This window comes from Chenopodium quinoa, unplaced genomic scaffold, assembly GCF_001683475.1.
Source record: "Chenopodium quinoa cultivar QQ74 unplaced genomic scaffold, ASM168347v1, whole genome shotgun sequence".
Classification (NCBI taxonomy): Eukaryota; Viridiplantae; Streptophyta; class Magnoliopsida; order Caryophyllales; family Amaranthaceae; genus Chenopodium; species Chenopodium quinoa.
The window spans coordinates 163,954-187,229 of NW_018742564.1; the positions used below are offsets into that span (position 1 = coordinate 163,954).

Below are 23,276 nucleotides of genomic sequence, written 5' to 3' on the forward strand. Positions count from 1 at the left end.
ATGGCTAACAAATATAATAGCCCTATTCTTTCCTCCTTCCTCCTCCTTTTGCTCACTCTTACTTTAACCACTGTTATTGCTCAAGATGACCATGATCATGGCACAGTTCCTCCACCACCACCACCACCAGCAGCTCATGATGATCATGACCATGATCACGACCACGGCCCAACCCCTCCACCACCACCACCAGCTGCTCCCGTGACCATAGTGAACATATTTGACACGGATGCTAAACCAGTGGTAAGTGGCCAAAAGTACTACATCCTCCCAGTCGTCCAACGCCGAGGTGGTGGCATAGGAACAAGACCTAAAAATGCCTACGAAGATTGCCCTCTAAATGTAGTCCAAGAGACAGACACAAAGGCTCTAGGCATTCCTATAACTTTCAAACCAATCAAGTCCGGCTCCACCAATATTACATTCTCCACAGACATGAACATAGCTTTTACATCCTCTAATGGATGCAACCAATCCCCTATATGGACATTGAAGCCCGGAAACCAAAAAAACAAAACACAATACGTGATTCTTGGTGGTTCAATTAACTTGCGTGGTCCTAACACCATCAAGAGTTGGTTTAAGATTGAGAGGTTTTTCCCAAGATTTCATTTTGATTATAAGTTGGTGTATTGCCCTAGTGCTAATGATCTTCCCGGCTACAAAGAGGCCATTTGCGGAGACTTGGGTGTTTATGTTCAAGAAGATGGAACTTGGCTTTTGGGTGTTGGTGCTCCACCTCTTAGAGTTAAGTTCAAGAAAGCTTAAAATCACTACCTCTTCTAAGCCAAAATCTTCCTAACCCTAAATTTTTTTCATTGTTTGAGTGTGGCTTTTTTCCCCCTTAATTTGGGTATCATGCTTGATTTGATTTGTGTTCTTTTTCGTTCATCGAGAGTGTTTTGTATTTATTACGAGTATATTGTATCGGATATATAAGCGATGCATGAATAACAAATTTTTCATTCTTTTTCAATTAATATGCATGTGCTCCCTAGAGTTATTATTATCATTAGCAACTTTTGTCTGCGGCTGACCTGGCCACACCGTGTGGCCAGTTGACATACACTAAGTAACCCCTAACCAACGAGTAACCCCTAACCGACCAAGTAACCACCCCTGATCGAGTGAGTAACCCTGAACGACTTAGTAACCCCTGATCGAGTGAGTAACTCCTGACCGACCGAGTAACCCTTGACCGACCAAGTAACCCTTGACCGACCAAGTAACCCCTGACCGACTTAGTAACCCAGAACGAGTAAGTAACCTCTATAGCACTAATAAAGTAACCCCTGGCCGACTTAGTAACCCAGACCAAGTAAGTAACCCCTATAGCACTAACAAAGTAAGCCCTGACCGAGTAACCCCTGACTGACTTAGTAACCCAGACCGAGTGAGTAATCCCTATAGCACTGACAACGTAACCTCCATGATGGTTGGCCACATGGTGTGGCTAGCCACATATAAAAATTTGTGTATTATCATACATACATTTGAGTCTGATAATGAACAATCAGTTATCATCTATCTCGTTTGCAAAAATTGAGGAAATCTGTTGAATGATCAAGTTGTGATTTAATTCAGCTTATGTTTTATAAGATCAGAAAAACTAAGTTTAGCTCAATTTAGATCAAAAAGAATAAGTTTAATTACATTTTATCCTTTAAACTGCGGATTTTTATCAAAATACCTTTTAGTTTTGTAATGAAAATAATTATGAAAAATACATATTAATATAATACAATATTACAAATCTAACTAAACCATAGCCCACTTGATATATTTTTTTCCCTTTAAGATTAACGTACATATAAGGACAAAGTTTAATCAAATCAAACAATCAAATTAGATCATAAGCAATAAGTTAAGGGTTCAATTCATTTGGTTGGAGCTTTTGGAATGGATTGAAATGTAATTTAAGTCAATTTCATTCATTTTATTGTTTGGTTAGGCAATTTAAGCTAAGAAAGGAATCTCATACCAAGAGGGTTCTAATTCCACCTCATCCCCCTAGAATTTCATATCTACACTGGTAGAAAAAAGCAAATGGCAAGCGGTTCAAAACCCCTATTGGGAAGCGGTTTGAACCGCTTGGGCTTGGGGGACATCCCATTAAACCGCTTCCCATTTGAAGGTAATGGGAAGCAGTTTGGGCTCTGAACCACTCCCCATTATGCCTTAAAAAAAATTAAAAAAAATTGCTTTTTTCACAGAAATTGATACATAAAAACTAAACATATGTATAAAAAATATATATTTCCATTGATAAATTGTTGTAATATTGCATTTTAATTAAAAAAAAATTAAAACTACTGAAGCCACCACCGCACTGCTATTCTGCCACCACCGCACTTCTATTCTTCCACCACGGCATCTGAAGCCTCCACCGCAACGAACGAACATAAAAAAAAAAAATAGTTCACAAAGTTTACTCATTATGCAAATAAATTGAAACAAATTCATTAACACATCAATAAATTTACAAACCCTAACCAAATTTCAACTCAAAAAATGCAAATAATCCATAAAGCTAACCAATTCAAAGCAATCTAACATAAGCTACAGTTCAGAAATGCATATAAAGATGAAATTTGGAAAAAAAAAAATAAAACTAGATCTAAATTCTTATCTAAATTAAAATTAGATCTGAAAAACGTTGATGGTACTCGGTGGGTATCGCCTCGTCGATGTTGTTGTTGGTGCTGCGTTGTTGCTCAGTGAGTCGGTGATGCTCGATGGTTTGCTGTGGTGGGGGCTGCTCGGTGGGTTTGCTGTCGGTGTTGTTACTCGGTGGGGTCTGCTCGGTGAGAAGAAGGAGATGAGAATGGAAAGGAGGAGAGAGAAAGGAGAGATGTGTGAGAAGAAGGAGATGAGAGGAGAGAGATGAGAACGTGAGAGTGAAGAGGAGGAGAAAGAAAGGAGGAGGCGTGAGTAGAGTGGAGGCTCGTATTAGTATTACTTTTAGGGTTTTTTTTAGGAATGGGGAGCGGTTTAAACATTAAACCGCTTCCAATTACAATATTAGGAAGCGGTTCAACCCAAAACCCTCCCCATTTGTATGTTTCAGTTTTGTGTTTTTTTTTTGTGGGTTTTTGTGGGTTTTTGGAAGCGGAATACAATAATCGCTTCCCATTCGGGGCAGTCCAATTGCTTTTTTCTACTAGTGCTACTTAATTACCCCTAAGATTCACAATTTATTTTTGTAATGAGATGTAAAAACTATTCCAAAAATAAACCAATCAAATTTAGACAAATATGGACTATGAAGTTTAGAATCCCTATTCTTCCCTAGTATGAGATCCCATAGGCCCATACCAATCTATGCACCAACCCACGCCGCCATGACAACACATCGTAGGGCGTGTTCGACAGGTAGTAACTTTAGAGTAGTTTTAAGTGCTTTGACCAAATCAAACCACTACTTAATTAAAAAATATACTTTCTCTGTTCCACAAATATTGCAATAAGAATGAGATTACGCATCCCAAAGCACATGTTATATACTAAATATCTATAAGTATATAAGAGTAAAAATTATAAAAAGTTGATATTATGAAAGTATTTTATGAGACGAATCTAACAAGACCCCATATGACTATATTTTACATTACGTATAAATCATAATATGTGGTCAAACAAGCGTGATGAATAGGGTAAAATTCCAATTGTTGTAATATTATTAGAACAGAGGAAGTATATATTATTGTTTGGCAATGGTTGGTGTAGTGTTTTAGTAGTATTAGTTTTTTTTGAATATTAAAAGGCAACTGTTAAAAATTAATCTATAGTTTTAGGGGAAAAATATATTGATTTTTATGTATAACAGCTAGTCGATCGTTACTTTACCGAACACACATACCTCAATTATCTATCTTCACAGCTAATAACTTGTTACAGCTAAAATTACAACTAACAATTACCTTCACCGCAAAATTTTGCCGAACACACGCGCCCTTAAACCAATTAATTTCTATACTAAACTTCAGACTAAACCCAAAGACTATTAAGAATGCAAATGCTGCAGATTTTTGTCTCGTAATTAATGAAAGGTAACCCACAATTAAAAAGCAAACCATTTTATTTGACTATGTAAGACCAAGAAAAATTATTCCCCAAACACAACCCACGGAAAATCTTCAATTAGGCACTTCTCACGCACCCCTCCCTAAGCACTTTTCAATTAAACAAAACCAAAAAAATTATTGAAAGAAATTGCGGATCACACGCGACCTTGTCAGGGCAATACAACTAGCCATGTACTCACTCATTCCTCATCTAATTTCTTCAATTTTGGACGACTTTACTTTCATTCTTCTTTTTGAATGCGACTTTCTTTCCCTTTTAATCCAATCCTCTACTTATAATTAAACCCATCTCAAATATACATAATATTTTCAAAAACAGCAATTAATTTCTATACTAAATTCAAAATGTTAGAGAATGAAATTAATTCAACTAGAACAATTTCCAAATCCAACTTCTTAACTCCTTTATTTTCCATTTTCCTAGATTCTTTGAAGATCATCTTCTTACGCAATCCCAACCTCTATTTAATCCTCTACACTTTCACCACCCTCCCACTAGCCATCCTCATAACTTCCAACTCCGTCTCCGCCACGCCACGCTTCCTTAAATCTCACATCGCCCGCCTTCAATGGCTCGTCGATGTGGTTCCTATTTGGATAGAAGCAGCCAATGTTCAAGACGAGTCTCGAGCTGACTCGAGGAAGCTTCTTCGTCGTAAGCTCCTTCACGGTGTTCCTATTCTTGTGTTGTCATTGATTGCTTTGACTACTATTGTTGTTTCGACTCATGCTGCTCTACGCAGGAAAAAGAAAGTGACCCTGAGCGCAGCGATGTCTGCTCTCAGGGTCAAATGGTCCCCACCCATACTCACGTGCTTATTTAACTTTATCGTGTGGGTGGGGTGGGCCCATTTGGATCCCATCATAAATAGAGTCGCCGTCGAGTACTGGTACTTGACGGTGGCCCAGGTGGCGGTCGAGGTGTATCTAATGTCAGTGCTTGCAGTTGGGCTTGTCGTGTCTGTAGTAGAGGGCCGGGTCGGGCATGAAGCGATATGGGTTGGGTGGGGTTTAATGAAAGGAAGGCGGGTTTGTGGGTGGGTTTTGGCGGGCTTGATACTTTCAATTTCGGGTTTTATAGGAAGGCAGATGATTGAGGTGATTAACGGTGAAGATTTAGCGAATGATAGTGGAGGGTACACGTGGACGGTAGAGATGAGGTTTGGATGTATGGTAGGATTGGTGGTTTTGTTAGGGTGGTTTGTGTTATGGAGTTATGTAATATTCGCAGTTTTATATTTTGATTGTAGGAAAAGAAATGTAATTAAAGAGGAAGAACAATTAGATATTATTGATGATTATGACTTTTAATTTTTTTTAATATATCCATTGTCGCTAGATGTGATAATGATACATTGCTTTATTTATAGCACATGCTTTTGGATCTTGTTTGTAGTGATGCCTTTATCTCTTTAAAACTCTCAAGGGTCGAGAATTATTGATAGCATTTTAAGGTTTTTATTTTTTATTATTTGTTGGAAATTTGAGTTTATAACATCTTTGTAATTCTGGAAAAATTACTAAAGGAAGCTTTATTGAGAAACAATACTCCATAGTAGACGCGTGGCAAAACTATTTACCAAACTAAGCTTTCAGGGTAAAATGTCATCCATGGTGGCGTTTTTACCCTTGCAAAATTTTTTTAAAAAATTTCAGTCAAGGCAAAAGCGTTATTCAGGGTGGCGTTTTTAACCTGACTGAAACTTTTTTAAAAAATTGGCCAAGGTAAAAACGCCAGCCTGGTTGGCGTTTTATCCCTGCATTAAAAACACCAGCCTGGTTGGCGTTTTTCCTGCAACATCCAACCTGCAAACTGCAGGCACCACAGCCACAAACACAACAACACCACACCAGCCACAAACACAGCAACAAAAGCAACAACCACAACAACAACAACCACAGCAATAACAACAGCCACAACAACAACAACAACCGGTTAATTGAAAGGAATGAATGCATATGGTGAAGTTGATAATGGACAGAAAATCAATTAAAAAAGTCAGTAATATTGATAATATTTGTTTGGATACAACGTACTAGAGAATCCGATTACAACAAACTAACAAAAGAAATTCTAAGATCCTAATTCATCTATTCGACGTAATTGTTGTCTATCAACTCGCGGTTTCCAACGACGATAGTACTGAGATACCGTTGTGAAAGGATCTGGGGCATAAGGTCTGTGGAGGAGTTTGTTGGCTGGATAATTGTCCCTCCTGTGATGAGTATGGTGCAGACAAGGGTACGGCGAAATCCTTCTGAATGTCAAAAAACTGCGAGGACGCTGTAGAGGACGTGTGAGTCTGTTCCCTACTACTCTCGCCTACCTCACAGTGTGAACGTTGCTGTGATTGGTCCCACCCTTGGATAAGATGACCATGACCATGTCTCTGTAAGTTACTCACAGTCATTGCTTGAATTTCATCTATCTACGGTATGGTGGGATATGATATGCTCAAGACTTCCAGTGCATCATGTATAGCCAGCATATCAAACACTTGCATAAGTCAACAATGAGTCAATTTAATAATATCATAAATTATTAATTGATAAAAAAAATCCATCTAAAACTCACATATCCACTGATGTCTCCAAAAGCTAGATGATAATGAGTTGAGGGTGGGGTGTAGTTAGGGTTGATGAAGCGTCGGATAATGCTCCTGTACCATACCATGTATGGATCGTGATACTCCATCCGGCCTTGGAAAGGCGCACCATCCACGATGTGCTGCAACCGCTGATCTCACATGTCAATGAAAGGGGCATGCTGAACTGCCCAGCTTACGTCCCCTTTTCCTCGTCGGTCTATCCTGTGCAAGTGGACACTCGTGTCACATGTGGCGGGGACGACCTAACGAATGCCGAACTGTAGCATGACTCTGTTGGGGAGGTGAGCCTCCACTACCTCAAACATATGAGGACTGTCATGGCACGCCACCCCATTTGATGATCACGAAAATATGGGGGCATGGCATCGACTAAGTCAGCGACGTATGGATCCCACGTCATCTGCATTAACACGTCGTATTCCATACCTACGACCAGCATCATGAAACAAGGACCACCTGCAAAACAGCACATCCATAATGTACTCTAGGGACTTGACACAAGATTCACCGATAGAACGCATATCATCAGTCAATTTTTTTTCTTGGCGTTGGTAAGCAGTAGCCTTGAACATATCTCTCATATTGTTGTTCTTCACATGAGTCCTCAAGTTAGAGGCCATGTGTCGAACGCAAAAACTATGAAAGGCCCGTGGCTCATGAAATCCAACATTCGGGTCAATTATTGCAACAATAATCACAACATGTTGGTCAGATATAACACATAGGCCATCTCGATCAGTAACATGAACCCGAATGCAGCTTAGAAACCAACACCAACTAGAGGTGTTTTCCCCTTCAACTATTGCAAATGTTAGAGGAAATACCTGAAAATTAGCATCAACACTTGTAGCAACCAAAAGTGTGCCTTTATATTTCCCATACAAGTGTGTCCCATCGATAGAGAGAACACGCATGCAATATTTAAACCCATTGATACAAGGCTTGAAGGCCCAAAACACTCGTTCAAATACCTCCATGTTACTGTAGTAAAAGCCTTCAACAATAGCTTTGTATTTCCATAAAACTACGGTGCCCGGGTTTGACTCTTAGAGGGCTTGCATGAAAAAAGGAAGTCTGTTGTACGAACTCTCCCAATCCCCAAAAATTTCCGCAATAGCTTTCTGTTTGGCATACCACGCTCTTCGATAGGGAACATCGAATTGAAATTTGTTAGAGATGAGATCTTGTATGAATTCAACTCTCAAACATGGATCTTTCTGCACAAACGACTTCACATAGTCACAGATTATGGAGGATTCCAAGTGTCAGTGATCGCTGGGCGGAACTTCATCATGCAGTTTTCACGATGTGGGCCCTTGTAAGATATGATCTTAAAGGCATGTGTGTTCAGCTTTGTTTTTGTACCACGTAGCGACCAACCACACTTCCTCTTGCATTTAAGATGAAGAACATTCTCATTCGATGTCACTGTGGTGTAGAACTGATTCCATTGTATGGAATACAGTTTCACCATTTCTTGGAGAACTTTCTTACTGTCGAAAATCATGTCCTTCTCAAATTCTCCCCCGACAACAAACGAAGTCTGGCTCCCTGAATCAGCCCAATACATGTCCACCTCATAGTTCTCTTTTATTTGAGTGAACCAAGGCAATGGAGTTCTAGCCACAGCATCATCAACAGACAATTCGTTGTTTATAACATCTTCCTCACCTCCGCCCTCACCCTCGTCATTTGTATCCTCATACATATCAAGAACAGACAATTCGTTGTTTACAACAGTTTCAGCAGTCACCAAAGCTTGAGATAGTGTTGCTTGAACATGTTCTTGCGTTGGAGAGTAATTATGCAACTGCATCGGTGATGAAATGTCATTGTTTGAGGTAGATAGACCAGGTTGCTGCAACATTGACACCGACGCCCCTTCATGTACAAGTGCAGTAAAATGCGAACTGAATGGAATGTCAAATTGATCGTCGTGTAACATTCTACTGAAAGATCTCATTCCATATTCAAATGACGGAATGTTGTATAAGGGCATTTGTAACGAGCTTGTACTGTATGAGGGAAGATATGTAGGTTGTTGCTCTGTCAATCGAATAGTCTGTTGAGTATATATAGGCACCAGTTCCACATACAATTTAGTGGGAAGAGACCTCATTGCAACGACAACCCTCAAAACCTCCAAATGGTCATCATTCAAAACAGGTAAGATTTGAATCCCACTGACACTCTCAAACCTCATTTTAATGTTCAGTTCAACATTCGTTGGGTTTGAACCAGTTATAGTATAAACCTTCTTCAACAAATCATTGTAAGTCAAACAAGGTTTTAATGCCAATGGTTCCATTTTTCCTCCTCTATACTCGACGTTCGATCCAACACACAGAATTTCACCCCCCCCCCAACAGCATAACAAAACAATCAATTGTGAAGCCATGTGCTACATAACAATCGGAACACATATTAGATGACACAAATACACAACACAACTAAAACCACAATGATTCCATTAAATCCTCAAGCTAAGCGTATGTACAACGTAGTGTTCAACAATGTTCTTATTTACCTAGTTAATCAACAATGTAGTATATATTTAAATGTACCTAATTCAACAATGTAGTTTGTAAACGTACTTAAATTACATAATTACACACTAAATATACATATTTAGCAAAAAAATAAAAAAAAAACCTACATACTTGAAGAATAATGTATGCTTCATATACTTAATTTGAAATTAAACAACATACATATAAATATACTTAATTTCAATAATTAAACAACAATGTATTATGTAGTTATACTTATATCGCATACTTGAACAACAATATAGAACATAAATTGTAAATTACAAACATAAATTCCCAAAAAACATCAAAACAAGTAAAATAGTTAAATTACATACATACCTCAAATACGATCAATTTACTGCGTAAAAGTGTTAAAGAAAGAAGGAGGAACAATTTTTATTGAGTGTGATGAAGATCTAAGCAATGGGAAGTGATGAATTTGCTGCAAATATGGAGGAATTGGCGAAGTTATGTGCGCGGGGGTTAGGGTTTGGGAATTGGGGGTTTTTGTTTTTTTGAAGAACAATGATAAAACATAAGTAAACTGAAAATATACTCGATACAAAAAAGCCAACCAGGTTGGCATTTTTAGTGCAACTATAAAACGCCATCCAAGTTGGCGTTTTCTATCTTAGTCGAATTTTTTTTTAAATGTCAGTTAGGGTAAAACGCCAACCAGGCTGGCGTTTTTTCCCTGACTGAAATATTAAAAAAAAAATTGGCCATGGTGAAAACGCCAACCTGGATGGCGTTTTACCCTCGAAGCATAGTTTGGTAAATAGTTTTGCCACGCGTCTACTATGGAACATAGTTTCTTAATAAAGCTCACTTTGGTCATTTTTCCTGTAATTCTATCTTCTTTGGCGTGTGATGGGGTGTGCACTTTGGGAATGGATAAAGTAATTGTAGTTCGTGTGAATTGTCAAAGTTGAAAATTAATATAGAAGGAAAAACTAGGTTAGAACCCGTGCGATGCACAATCTTACTTGTATTTAGGCGGGATTTTTTTTATTATGAGAGCGACATGTGGATATTGATGATGTCAGCAACATTTTGTTTTAGTAATAGTTAATAGATGAGTACGAGTAGTAAGAGAGAGTATTGGAATCACAAGAGAAAATGTGTAGAAGTAAAATTGAGAAAAAAAATGATGAAGAAAGTTGGGCTCAATTTGACATAATAGATGGTTTCCGTAAAGGAATGTGGTAAACTTGTACGAATAGCAATGAAGTGGTAGTGTAAGAAAGTAGTTGATGGTGTATTAGTATATTTGTGTGTATATTGGCATATATAGGAAAGGTGGGGGTGGTGTGTCTAGGGGTGAAAGTTCGGTTTTCGGTTTGATTCATTGTTCAAACCAAAACCGAACAACAATAATTCGGTTTTTGGAATTTGCAAACCACACGGCACTATATTAGTTTTGAAATCAAACCTAACCAAACCACATACATTTCGATTTTCGAAAAAGAAAAAACCGAACCACTCCAAATTTTCCCATCAAGGCATCATAAACATAAAATATTATTGCACATAAACCGAACCGAACCAAACCTAAATCGAACCAAATCAAAACCAAACCAAACCATATAAACAAATATGAAATATGCTATTCAACATAATAAAACAACAAGTTTTAACTTCAAAGTTACAAGGCGTATAAATTGACAAAAAAATCAAACACTTCACCAAAAAAAAAAAAAAAAAAAAAAAAAAAAAAAAAAACTAATTGTTCAACAACACAGCAGACCACCAGTAGCATAGAGCCATAGACCGAGCACTCGAGCAGGCAGTTAACAGCATCATATCAGGCAGTTAGCAGCAACAGCAGTAGAATAGACAATGCAACAATAGAACTGCAACAGAACAGAACCAACACATATAACAGCAGCAAAATATAATATGTAAATCTCAATAAAAATTAAAGCAATTGAACATTTGAACTTAGCAATTGAATCGCAACATCGCAAGTATAATATGTAAAGATTAATAGCAACAACTAGCATACCTTTGAGAGGATAGTGGACGGTGGTCGGACGCCGGTGGACGGTGGAGTGAGGGAGTGAGTCAGTGAGAGTGGAGTAGGAGAGTGAGAGAGGGCGAGAGGCTAAGTGAGGAATGATAGATTAGGGTTTTTTTTACTTTATATACTTAGGCTAAAATCAGAGTTGGGTTAGGGTTTATTTGGGGTTTGGGTCGAAATTTCGGTTTTTTAATTCTTCAAACCGAAAACCGAAATATTTTTTTTTAAAACCAAACCGAACCATATTAGGAAAAAAAAACTGCACCTTATTTCTAATTTGGTTCGGTTTGCGGTTTAGTTCGGTTTAAAACCGAATTAGTTTCACCCCTAGATGTGTCACACAATGTGGTCAATGTCGGAAAGATGACAATGGTGGTTAATGATGGACTTGATGGTAATGGGTGTTGTGGTGTTAAGGATTTAGGGTTGTTTGGTTTGCACAGGGTAAATGGAATGGAATGAACAAAGAGAAAGAAAGAGAATGGAATGAAAAACCATTCCACGTACAATGTTGTTTGTTTCACAAAAAAACAGAAGGAAACAAACCACTAGTCGACTCACCACACCACCACCATGGAACCACCTATTTCCTTCACTTTGAAACTTTTCCAGCCTCCCCACCACCCAACCACCACCCAGCCTCACTCGGCGGCCCTCGCCACACATCCCCCACCCTTCGCCGCCCATCGTCTCTCCTCGTAAAGCGCTCCCCCTCCCCTGAAAACATTCATCCACCCGCGAAAAACCCTAGAAACCCCATCCCCTCCTTGTACAACCGTCGGCCACGGTTGTACAAGGAGGGGATGGTGTTTCTAGGGTTTTTCGCGGGTGGGTGGATGTTTTCAGGGGAGGGGGAGCGCTTTCCGGGGAGAGAGGGGCGACAATTTGTGGTTCCTGTCGGGGAGTGGTTCCTGCGGAAAGAGGTCGGAGGGAGGCTAATCAGAGTTCCTGCCGGAGGATTCATCGACGGTGGCCTTTAGTGGTTGTTGCCTGTAGTTTTGGTTTTCTAGTGTTGAGGAGAGAAAGTGAAGGTGATGGCCATGGAAAGGGAATGGAAAAGTCTTGGGGGGGGGGGGGGGTAGGGAATCAGTGTAGACTAAAATTGGGTGAACACAAAAATAAAAATTGGTAAAGGGAATGACAAAGAGGTGACAAACAAACAATAACAAGGGGAATGGAGCCTATTCCTTATCTTTCCCTTTGATTATTACCCCCAACCAAACGGCCCCTCAAGGTAGTGTAAGTGGTGATGAAGGTACATGCGTGGTTAAATTGGGGGGTTAAATATTTCGTATTCTTTTTTATTTGTAAATGGGATAAATGCATGAGCATGTTAAAATTAGGAAGTAATAATTTTTTTTTTTTGAAACCTAGGAAGTAATAATTTGCGACATATATAATAAAATAAACGTATGATACAATTATTAGTTAATAGTTGAACAAAATTCTAATACCCTTGCTTTATTTAAGTGTTCCATTTTGGCTGGCACCTTACTAATACAAAATTTAGACTAATTATATCTTTAATTACCAATAAGTATAAATGATAAAAAGTTTTTCTTTGAAAAATATATGAGCCATTCTAAATTTCTAACAAGCACTCCATTTTTGTAAGGAAAAATACACTTTACTAATCCCAATTATTGGTGATTTACTTTTAATAATCTCAACTAAGGTTTATTATCTAATAATCCCAACTATGCTATGTGTTTGCCTCTAATAGTGCCAACTGGTCAACACTAAGTCAACAACCTATTATAACAGGTTACCATGACACGTGTCAACACATGATTGGTCCAAAATTAAAAAAAAAACATAAAAAAAAAACAAACACTAGTAGAAAAATTGAAAAAGGCACCCCCCTTTTGCCACCGGTTCTTGAAAACCGGTGGAAAAAGTTTTGTTTTATAAAAAAAAAAAAAGAGGGAAAATGGATTTGCCACCGGTTCTAACCAAACCGGTGGGAAAAGTATGTTTTTTACACCGGTTCTAACAAAACCGGTGGGAAAAGTGTTGAAATAAAAAAAAAAACCGCTTATATTCTTCTTTCTTTCTCCTTCAATTCGATCTTTCCTCCTCTCTCCTGCGCTACCTCCCTCTCCTCTCCCTCTCCTCCATTAAAACGAACCTCTCTGTACTCCTTCCTCTCTCTGTACTCCTTCATATCTTTCTCGCCGTACTCCTTCCTCTCTCCCTCGTCCATTTAAGCGTTTCTCGCTGTACTCTTTCCTCTCTCTCTCCTCCATTTAAGCGTACTCGAAATTCTCCATTGAAGGGGCTTCTGAGCTTTCTCTCCTCCATTGAAGCAGTCTCTAAGGTTAGATGCTTCTTTTTCTTTAATCATCTGATATTAATTTTGACAATCTAGTGTTAATCGTGTATTTAATTGTTAGTATATACTCAATTTAGGGTTATTCGAAGTTGGAAAATTGAACTATTGGTTATACAAAGTCGAAGAATTTAAGTTAATTTTTGGAGTCTAGTTTGATAATTGAGTCAATTTTGGTTGCTAATTTGTGAATTGTAGTTTATTTATTTTATTTTATAGGAAAAACACAAATTCACAAATTCTGGGGGTGGGGGAATGGTTTCAGGGGTAGAGTTTCGAGTCTACGACGGTTTCGGGTCAGGGAAAGGGGTGGGGGTTTCTGGTGGGGAAAGGGATGGGAGTTAGGGTGGTTTCGGGTTAAGGAATTCAAGTTTTTGGCGGTTTTGTTGGTGGGGCTGGGGCGGGGGGTCTATTGCGCTTATGTGGCTCTGGAAGGAGGGTGGTTTCGGTGGTGGTGCAGGGGGAGGGGGTGGCTGTCGTGGCTGGGTTGGGGAGTGGTTGTTGGGCTGAAACGCAGTCAAGAGATAGAGTGCAGTGTGTGCTTAGAACGTGTGCTCGCTAAGACAGCAGCCTTTGAACGAAGCTTGGTTTGCTATCAGAATGTGATCACCCATTTTGTATAACTTGCATCAGATTTTCTCTAGAGTTGGAGCCAGTAGAGGTGAGTTTCTATGGTTTGGCCTTTGCATCCAAACAAGATATACTTCATGCTGTGTCTTGGGGGGTTCTTGTCTTGGTCCAATTTTTTTAAAGGTCGGGGAGATTATTTATATATTCATGGTTTAAATAATTTTCAGTTTTTATTAATGTATTTATGCAGAGTAAGCCTACTGTATTTTTAATATGTCTACCGGATGCTTTTATGCTTTAGACTACGTTTCAGTACACTTATGCCATGTGGTAGTCTATAACTAATAAGATTTAAGTAATGAGCTTGGTGGTCCTAAATAGTATATGTTGAATCCAGTATATGTGAGGAAGTGGCTTATCAAGAAGTTTGTATTTCAGTACACTGCTTGATGATTGTAAGAGTATAATTGTGTTAATGCACTAATCAGTAGTATATTGACAAAATTAGATTATCTTTTTGGAAATTAATATGATATGTTAATGATCTGAGTTTATTGTGAATTTTGCTTGTTCATGGATTTTGCAAGCTATAATCCTGTTTACCTCAGGTGTTTTTCCCTTAATTTTTTTATTGCTTTCAGTTTTGTTATTTTGTTTTGTTTTTCATCTGTTTTTTTCTGAAAAAATAAATAAATAAGTTCAGAGATTACTATTGGTTTGTTTCAGTTAAATATAAAATTATATAGATAGTGTATAATTAATCTGATAAATTTGCTACAAAAAGTTGTTATTATTGCTTATAATTATGATGTTTTCTTATTTTATACAATTATTTATGATTTAGGTTGATTGATATAATATGGCGAAGATACTATTACATGGTGTTCTTCATGTTACCATTTACGAGGCAACTCGATTGTTTGGTGGTGGTGGTGGCAGATTTCTCCACAAGGTATGTGCATACCTTGAATAGTTGAATCTGCATATATTTCATAATTTGACTTATTAGTGCTAATCACGTTTAATTAAGCTATGAAATGTTTAATTATAGTAGTAGTTTTGGAAGTTGGAATGGAATTTTATCAGATTAAACTCAGCTGATTTTTAGCAGTTCTGTTATTATTTTGTGGCTCATATTTGGACTGTTGCTGTCTTTTCTTTGCTTGATCTAAAAGATTTGTCGGTGACATACAATAAAATTCATATTATTAATGCATATTTTGATGATGTAAACATATACGGTTAAAGTTATGTACAATATGTTATTTTCTGAGGATCATTTGTTTGAATATGCTTGATAATCTGTTAAGTGTATGAAATCCGAATCGGGTTCATCTGATCTGAATTGTGGAAGAATAATTAAAAGAGTTCATTTGTTACAGAAATGTAGATTCTTAAAAATGAAGAGGGATATATACGATCAGATTAATAATTTCTTAACTTAAGTTGTGAATTCTGGATCATTTGATTGATCATAGCTTGTTGCATATGTATAATAATGAAGCATTTGAACTTTAAATTTCTCTGAACTATGAAGCAGAAACTGATTTTTACTGTTGGGATATTGTAGTTTGCATCATTCATGTGAGGTGATCAAACAAATTTCTAGCAATAGGCAGAGGCATTTCGCCGCTAGAATTATAGTTGTATGATGAGATCGGTCTCACAACTTATTTTTGCTGCAATCAGCTGGTCTTGAGACGACTTATTCAAACGAGTTGAGGTCTAAGGCTTCTAAGCATAAACATGCAATAAGTTGATTCAGTGTATGCCTTACTAACTAGCCAACAAATTTTGTCAAACGAATTCCTTGCCGACTCATAAAATATCATATTAGCATTTTTATTTTAGGAGGGATTGTATTTGGTGTTTTTGATGATGAAGCAGTTTTTTCTTCTATTACTCGTATATGGATATCTTCCTTTGTCTTATTAGGATTGCATGTGGTGTTTTTGTTGATGAAGCCAGTCTATTTTATTATTATATGGATGTTTTCTTTTGTCTTATTTTACAAACATTTAATTTTCTATTGCTATCATGATATAAAGTGCCATTTTATTATTAACTACTACCTTCGTTCCATGAATTGCTATCTACTTTCTGTTTTGGTCCATTTCATGAATTTCGTACTCACTTGGCATCTTTCCTTTCTCGGTAAATCTTATATAATTTAGATTTTTTGGACCACACATTCTCTCTTATCCAAGTATTTCTTTTCCTTTGAAATTTATTTAACCCTCACTTTGACCTTATCTGTTTCTATCTTGGATTTTCGTACCGCTGTTAGTTGTTACTTGTAGCGTATGGGCTCTGACCTTATTTAGCTTTGTCCACACCTTTAGATTTATGAACTGGCAGTCCTAATACACTGTCTCTAAGAAGGAGAGAGGGAAAACATATGGATGATAAGAAGCTATGTTACTCAGAATTGGCTATTTGTATTGGATAGGAGATCTTGTCTAAGTGTCAGACTTAGCTGCTTTATGAAAGATTTTGGATGATTTTGGTCCGAAATGTGATAATAAATTGTCTACACACTTATTTTAGTGTCAAGTACCTAGCAGTCAACACGATATAAAATGAGGTGTCTGAATAGTACGGGCTGTTGGCCATGTGGTCCAAGTGATTGAAGTTCTTTTACTTTCTTCCAAAAAAGAATGCTGCATCTAGTTTAGACTATGGGTCTGATGTTTCTCTTTAGGGATCATGCAACTCTATGGTTCCTTATTAGGTTATTTTGTTGCATATAGTTTCCAGTATCCATGCTATGCTCTTAGAAAAATCACCTTGCTGAATGGATTTGTTTCTTCTAATTTATTAACACAGATTCCAACAAATACATTTTTGTAAGCAGTAGCAGAATAGCAATAGCAGAACAGCAACGCAATGCAAGCAGTAGCAGAATAGCAATAGCAGAACAGCAAGCAGAACACAAAGTAGCAGAAGCAGAACAATAGTAGCAGAAGCAGTAGCAGAACAATAGTAGCAGTAGCAGAAGCAGAACAGCAGTAGTTATGATATCCTGGTTGTGATAGTTCTTGGAGTTATCGGAGGTGTTCTGGGCAGCTTTTATAATTATCTTGTTAACATGCATTATCGTTCACAACGTTGTAGCACCAGGCCCAGCAAAACAGCTATATTCTTTTTTTTCCAGTTTTTAAAGTGTAATATTACAAGTTATTGAGGCAAATATATGTGTTTTATGTATATTATGATTATATATAAGTATTTGGTACAATTTAAGTGAAAAAAATGCAAAAAAAAAAAAAAAAAAATTAATTTTTTGGGGCACTTTTGGTACAATTCCCTTGCAAGTAGGTCAGTGTGAAAACCGGTGGGAAATGTTATAGTTTTGCCACCGGTTCACCCCAAAACCGGTGGGAAAAGTGCTCAATTATAACATAAATCAAAAGCTTTTGCCACCAGTTCACTCCAAAACTGGTGGGAAAAATGGTTTTTTGCCACCGGTTTTGAACCGGTGGGAAATCTTTTGGGATTTCGCACCCCCCAAATCAAAACCGGTTCAAAACCGGTGGGGAATGTATGGTTTGAACCGGTGGGGATTGGGGTTTTTCGCCTAGTGAAATAAGCTTAGCCACCAACAACCACTGCCAAACCCTAACCCCGCCTGTTAACACGTCGAAAACCGGTCGGCCACCCCCATTAACCACCGAAACCGGCCGACCACCCCTATCTAACCTACTCCCAACCCCCGAAACCACCCAGCCAACCAGCCAAATTGCACCTGTACCAACCCCCGAAACCACCGCACCACTGTACAGCCATCCCGGAAACCACCAACTAAACCAGCTCGCAATTCTCTTCAATGCAAGCCTCAACGAGCAAGAAAAGAGCAAATCGCGTTGATTGTTGTTGTTGGCCGAAATTCCTTGGTGGTGAGCGGGAACTGACGTGTTGCCGGAGTGAGGCTTCAAAAGGAAGTGAATCCTTGACAAGGTTTGACGCGCGGTTGGAAAATCGGGAATATAATTGATAAGGTCGGACAACGAGTTTCTGGGCTGGGGAAGGGACAGCCGGCCGTTTACGGGGGGTTAGGGAGGTGGGCGGTGGTCATCCGACCGGCCATTTGTCGGTGGGCTGGGGTTCGAAAATGGTTTCACGGGGAAGGGGAGGGGGTGGCTGGGAATTGTTTTTTTTTTTTAAATTACACCAATCACGTGCTGACACGTACGTGGCTTTTAAAAAACAAAAAAAAAAAATATTTACCCTTGCAACAGGTTACCGATCATTGGGACCATTGGAGGCAAACACATAGCATAGTTAGGATTATTAGATAATAATCCTTAGTTGGGATTATTAAAGTGTATTTTTCTTTTTTTTTAATGGGTCAGGAGAATTCCCTTGCAAGTAGGGGGAAATTGAAGATCCTGTTTGCTTTGGGTGAGAATCGAACCTCTCTCGCAGAGGCGGAAGGAGAGCCTCCAACTAACTAGGCTAACCTTGATAATTGATTACTACGAATATTTATTTAGCTACTTGGACTAGAAGAGGGGCCTAGACAAATTGTCTTGTTCACTATTGCTAAATCAAAAGAATTAACCAATTATTAATCCCTTTAATTGAAATACAAATTTATAAATAAGACCGCTTTAATGCATTAAGACTTAGCTCCTCTATTATCGTCCATGTGCTTCTTTCAAAGTCACAAGTAGACTTGGTTATTAGGCGGATCGTGTCAGGTCATGCGGGTCGGGTCAAAGAGGGTCATATTTTATAGGGTCAATGCAGGTCACGGGTCAACAAACTATCAATTAAATAAATATTGGACAAAGTCATTAGTAAGTATATATGAATACGAAATTATCTACTACGGAGTATGTAATTTTTTTACACTATTTATTTCCTTTATTTATTAATTGGACAAACATTTTGGCCCTACCTGTCTAATGTCCTTACTGGCTTCCTTAAAGAACCCTACCCAATAAGGGTTCGTCCATTAAAGAATCTCTCCATTAAAAACCCTTTAATCTTGACCCTAACCCTATTATCATTACGCTACCCTACCCAATAATCAAGTCTAGTCATAACTCACGAGTAATCAAACAAATAATTTTATACTTCTTCTATTTTTGTAAAATTATGATCGTACCCATTAATACTCCACAAATTCTTGAAAAAGGCCAGCTTACACTAACTTAGTGTAAAACTGGCCCACTTCTCTCTTCTGGACTGGGTTCACACGTGCAGTCCAGCGGTTATTTCTTTTTTCCATTTTTTTTTATTTTTATTTTAGCGCGTCTTCTTCATTTATTTTCTGCTCTACAATTTCTCACTCCTCTGTTCATATTTCTCTGCAATTTCTCTTCATCTTTCCTTTGTTTTGTTGATTTTCTTTAGTTGACAAATTGAATTTTGGATTCTCATCGGTTTTTGAGGTTAGTTTTTAAATTATTTTTGGTTTTAATTGCATAATTTTTGTTCATTAGTTGTTGTAATTGTTGATTTGTTATGGTTTTTCATTTTACATATGTATTATTAACTTGTAATTCTCTACTTTATTTCAATTTTAAGTAGAATTCTTTGTTTTTGTTGTAATTTGTTGTATTCGTAAGTATATTAGTTTGATTTATGGTATTTTTTGTTTTTGATCGTAATTTTGTTCATATTTTATGGTTTCCTGGTTCATTATGTTCATATTTTGTTTTTCAACGTAGTTTTTTTTCAGTTTTTGCTTGCATTTTCGTTCAATTTGTTGTTTATGTCAGTATTTAATTAATTAATCGTTCTTATTTTGAATTTTAGGGTTTAATTTCTTGAATTTGCGATGGTGAAGTTTAGAGGTGGTCTTTCGAATTTTCGAAGGAGACGTGGTTTGCGAAGCTCTGTTGGTGGATCTGATGATGCTCAAGGTTTTACCAATTTCTCTATTTACAATTACAATTTCTTGATTTTTGTACATTTGTTAAAGTTACAAAATTAGTTGTTATTGTTATATAGATGTTTGCTTAAGTTATGCTTTATGTTTTATTATATGTCAGATTGATTTATAAAAGTTATGTTTATTATAGTTATAGTTATACTATATTTAGTTAAAGTTATGTTAATTTTAAACTTCAACATTGTCAGCTTGTTATAGTTATATAAATGTTTGCTTAAGTTATGCTTTATGTTGAATCATATGTCTGATTGTTTTATAAAAGTTATGTTAATTATAGTTGTAGTTATACTTTTTTTAGTTAAAGTTATGATTTTCAATTTAATACTATTATTTTCTATAGGTGCTAATGATGTAAGCAATGAAGTTAATGTTGATGTGGAGAAGGGTGGAAAGAAGGGAGGTAGTGTAGAGGAGGCTGCAGTAAAGGAGGTTGCAGTAAAGAAGGGTGTTGTGAACGAAGCTGCAGTAAAGGGGGGTGCAATAAAGAAGGGTGCAGTAAAGGAGGTTGCAGTAAAGAAGGGTGCAGTGAAGGAGGTTGTAGTAAAGAAGGGTGCAGTAAAGGAGGCTGCAGTAAAGAAGGGTGCAGTGAAGGAGGCTGCAGTAAAGAAGGGTGCAGTGAAGGAGGCTGCAGTAAAGAAGGGTGCAGTGATGGAGGATAAAAGTGAGGATGAGGAGGGTTCAGAAGAGGATGGAGGTGATGATGAGGAGGGTTCAGAAAAGGGTGGAGGTGATGATGAGGAGGGTTCAGAAGAGGGTGGAGGTGATGATGAGGAGGGTTCAGAAGAGGGTGGAGGTGATGATGAGGAGGGTTCAGAAGAGGATGGTGGTGATGATGAGGAGGGTTCAGAAGAGGATGAGGGTGATGATGAGCAGGGAAGTGAGGAGTATTCTGACCAAGAAGAAAGTGAGGAAGAATCTGTTGAGAGAAATAAGAAAAAAAGAAAATTGAGTGTGAAATCAAAGAAGCTTGTAAAGGATGATCGGCGTCCAGCTAAGAAAAATCCAGCAAAGGATTATCGTCGTCCTGAGAAAAAGCTAGCTAAGGCATCCAATAATGCTTCTGTTTAGAAAAAACGAAAAAAAGATTATCGTTGTCCGGCTGAGAAGAAGCGGAAAATGGTGAAGGACAGTCTCTGTCCAGCTGAGAAGAAACGGAAAATGGTGAAGGACAGTATTTGTCCTGCTGAGAAGAAGAGGAGAGTGGTTGACAAGCCTGTCAAAATTGAAAATAGAAACAAACCAGATGCTGATGCTGAAGAAGACGAAAATGTTGCAAGTATATCAGGGAGAGATGATTTTGATTCCGATGTTGAAATGTAAGTACCCTTTTCTGAAGTTATTGTTATTATTTCTAAAGTTATGGATTATGCTCTTAAAGTTATGGATAATGCCCTTAAAGTTATGGATAATGCCCTTAAAGTTATGGACATTGTGTAAGATAGATGTGATAATTAACTTATATGCTAATACAATATTTAGGATAATTTTATGTAAAGTTATGGATAATGATATTAAAGCTATATTTTAGTACTTATTTATAGTTATAATTTTGTGTTTGCTAAAGTTGCATTTATTATTTCTGAAGTTGTATTTATTCTCTTTAAAGTTATAGTTGTTCATTCTATTTTTCCTTTCTTCTTTTTTTTGATTCAGTTTGGATAGGTTTTTCAGTACCCATTGCAGACCGCACACATTAGTAGATCTCATGAAAGATTTTTCTGATGAGCAAGTTAAATCTGTTGTTGAAATAGGATTTGGTGGTTTGTTGGATTTAAAGTTGACTAGAACTGTTACAACTTTACTTCCTTGGTTGCTCGATCATTTTGATCCTGTTAGTTGCATGTTTTCTATAAGTCCTGGGAAGGAATTTGTTATTTCTCCCTATGATGTTTATGATGTATTTGAGTTACCTTTGAATAATGGGATGGATGTTGTAGAGAGTACTAGAAGTACTGATCTTCAATTGAAACAAGAATGGAGGAGTATGTTTGATGTTGCTGGTAGTGCAGGCATACCTTTGCATAAATTAGAGGCTAGGATTGTTTAGTTAAAGGATGGTGGGGAGTTGTTTAAGAGACTATTTGTGATGGTTGCTTTTGCTACCTTTCTAGCACCTGTTGCAAATAGAACTGCCGATTTGAGTTTTGTTAAAGCTCTTGAAAATGTTAATGAAATTAAGAATATCAATTGGTGTAAATATGTTCATGAAAGGTTGTGTAGGGCTATTTTGAAGTATAAGAAAAGTAAGAGTCAAGACAGTGTTGGTGGTTGTCTTTTGTTGTTGGAGGTTGTGTATTTTCAGCGTCTGAAGTTCAGGAATGAGGCACAAGATTGTAGTTTGCCTCTTATCAAACACTCGACTGATAAGAAAATCAGTGATAGGGTGAAAAAAGAAGTTGAGGCTAAGTCCTTTGGTTGTGGTATTTTGGATACTACTACATACCCTATATCTCAGAATTTTGTGTTCGGAGATCAGCTGCCTCTTCGAATTTCACCTGAAAGAGCTAAGCAAACTGAAGTTTCTCAAGGTGACAATGCTGATGATGCATCACTAGGAAAAAGGATCATTAAGTTTTATGTTCCTGATAGTATGGCATCTGATGAAGAAATTCATTCTGTTGCTACTGATGTAAGTTAAAAGTTGCACTTATTAATGCTAAAGTTATACTTTTTATGTTAAAAGTTATACTTATTGTAGCTAAAGTTATCTTTCTAATTATTCACTTATTATTTTTCAGGCTATTCATGAGCAATTTTTGTTAATGAAGAGGAATATGGAAGTTGTTACAAATTATCATTTGAAGAAGGTTGAAAGTTTAAAGAAGCGTGATGTGGCTCGTGCTTCTAGTAATTCATCTCCTGTCTTGCAAAGTCAGGATTATGATCCAAGAATGTTTAAGATTATTGATGAAATTGTTGATATTATGTTATCAATGAAGAAATTGCCTGGAGGTATTTCAGATTTGGCTTGTGATATGAATGTCGGGGGTGGGGAGAATGGTGGAAGGGTGGAAAATGTTCTTAGGGGTGATTTTGTTAGTAATATTGTTCAGAATGTGATAGAAAAGATTAACCTGGAGTATGGTGAAAGTTCTTTCTCATCTATAATCATGAATGCTTTGGGTAAATGGTAAGGCAAAAATATATGTTGGATGTGGGCCATGTGATGTTGATGTTGTGTTTGTTGGACATGTGATGAAAAGCAATAAGAAGTCTTTGAAAAAATTACCAAA

The 23,276-nt window shown here is 37.3% G+C and overlaps 3 protein-coding genes across 3 annotated transcripts; 2 read left to right on the plus strand and 1 right to left on the minus strand.

Annotated features, from left to right (window-relative positions):
* Nucleotides 1-768, plus strand: LOC110720591 (kunitz trypsin inhibitor 2-like). The gene has a single exon (XM_021899631.1). The coding sequence runs from the start codon at nucleotides 1-3 to the stop codon at nucleotides 766-768; it is 768 nt and encodes a 255-aa protein (XP_021755323.1).
* A 1,891-nt stretch (nucleotides 769-2,659) lies between these two features.
* Nucleotides 2,660-5,396, plus strand: LOC110720592. The gene is made up of 2 exons (XM_021899633.1): nucleotides 2,660-2,855; nucleotides 4,510-5,396. Exons 1-2 carry the CDS (start codon nucleotides 2,660-2,662, stop codon nucleotides 5,394-5,396), a joined length of 1,083 nt encoding a protein of 360 aa, XP_021755325.1.
* Nucleotides 5,397-20,279: 14,883 nt separating this feature from the next.
* LOC110720593 (cell wall protein RBR3-like) lies at nucleotides 20,280-21,056 on the minus strand (the record flags this gene model as incomplete). Its single annotated transcript, XM_021899634.1, has 1 exon — nucleotides 20,280-21,056. A coding segment is annotated over one exon (777 nt), but the record flags the coding sequence as incomplete, so codon positions are not given.
* Between the last annotated feature and the right edge of the window lie 2,220 nt (nucleotides 21,057-23,276).

Coding starts and splice junctions, on each gene's coding strand:
- LOC110720592 (XM_021899633.1), top strand. CDS start 2,660: ATGGTACTCGGTGGGTATCGCCTCGTCGATGTTGTTGTTGGTGCTGCG. Junction 2,856..4,509: donor GAGAGAGAAAGGAGAGATGT/GTGAGAAGAAGG, acceptor CCATTTTCCTAG/ATTCTTTGAAGATCATCTTC.
- LOC110720591 (XM_021899631.1), top strand. CDS start 1: ATGGCTAACAAATATAATAGCCCTATTCTTTCCTCCTTCCTCCTCCTT.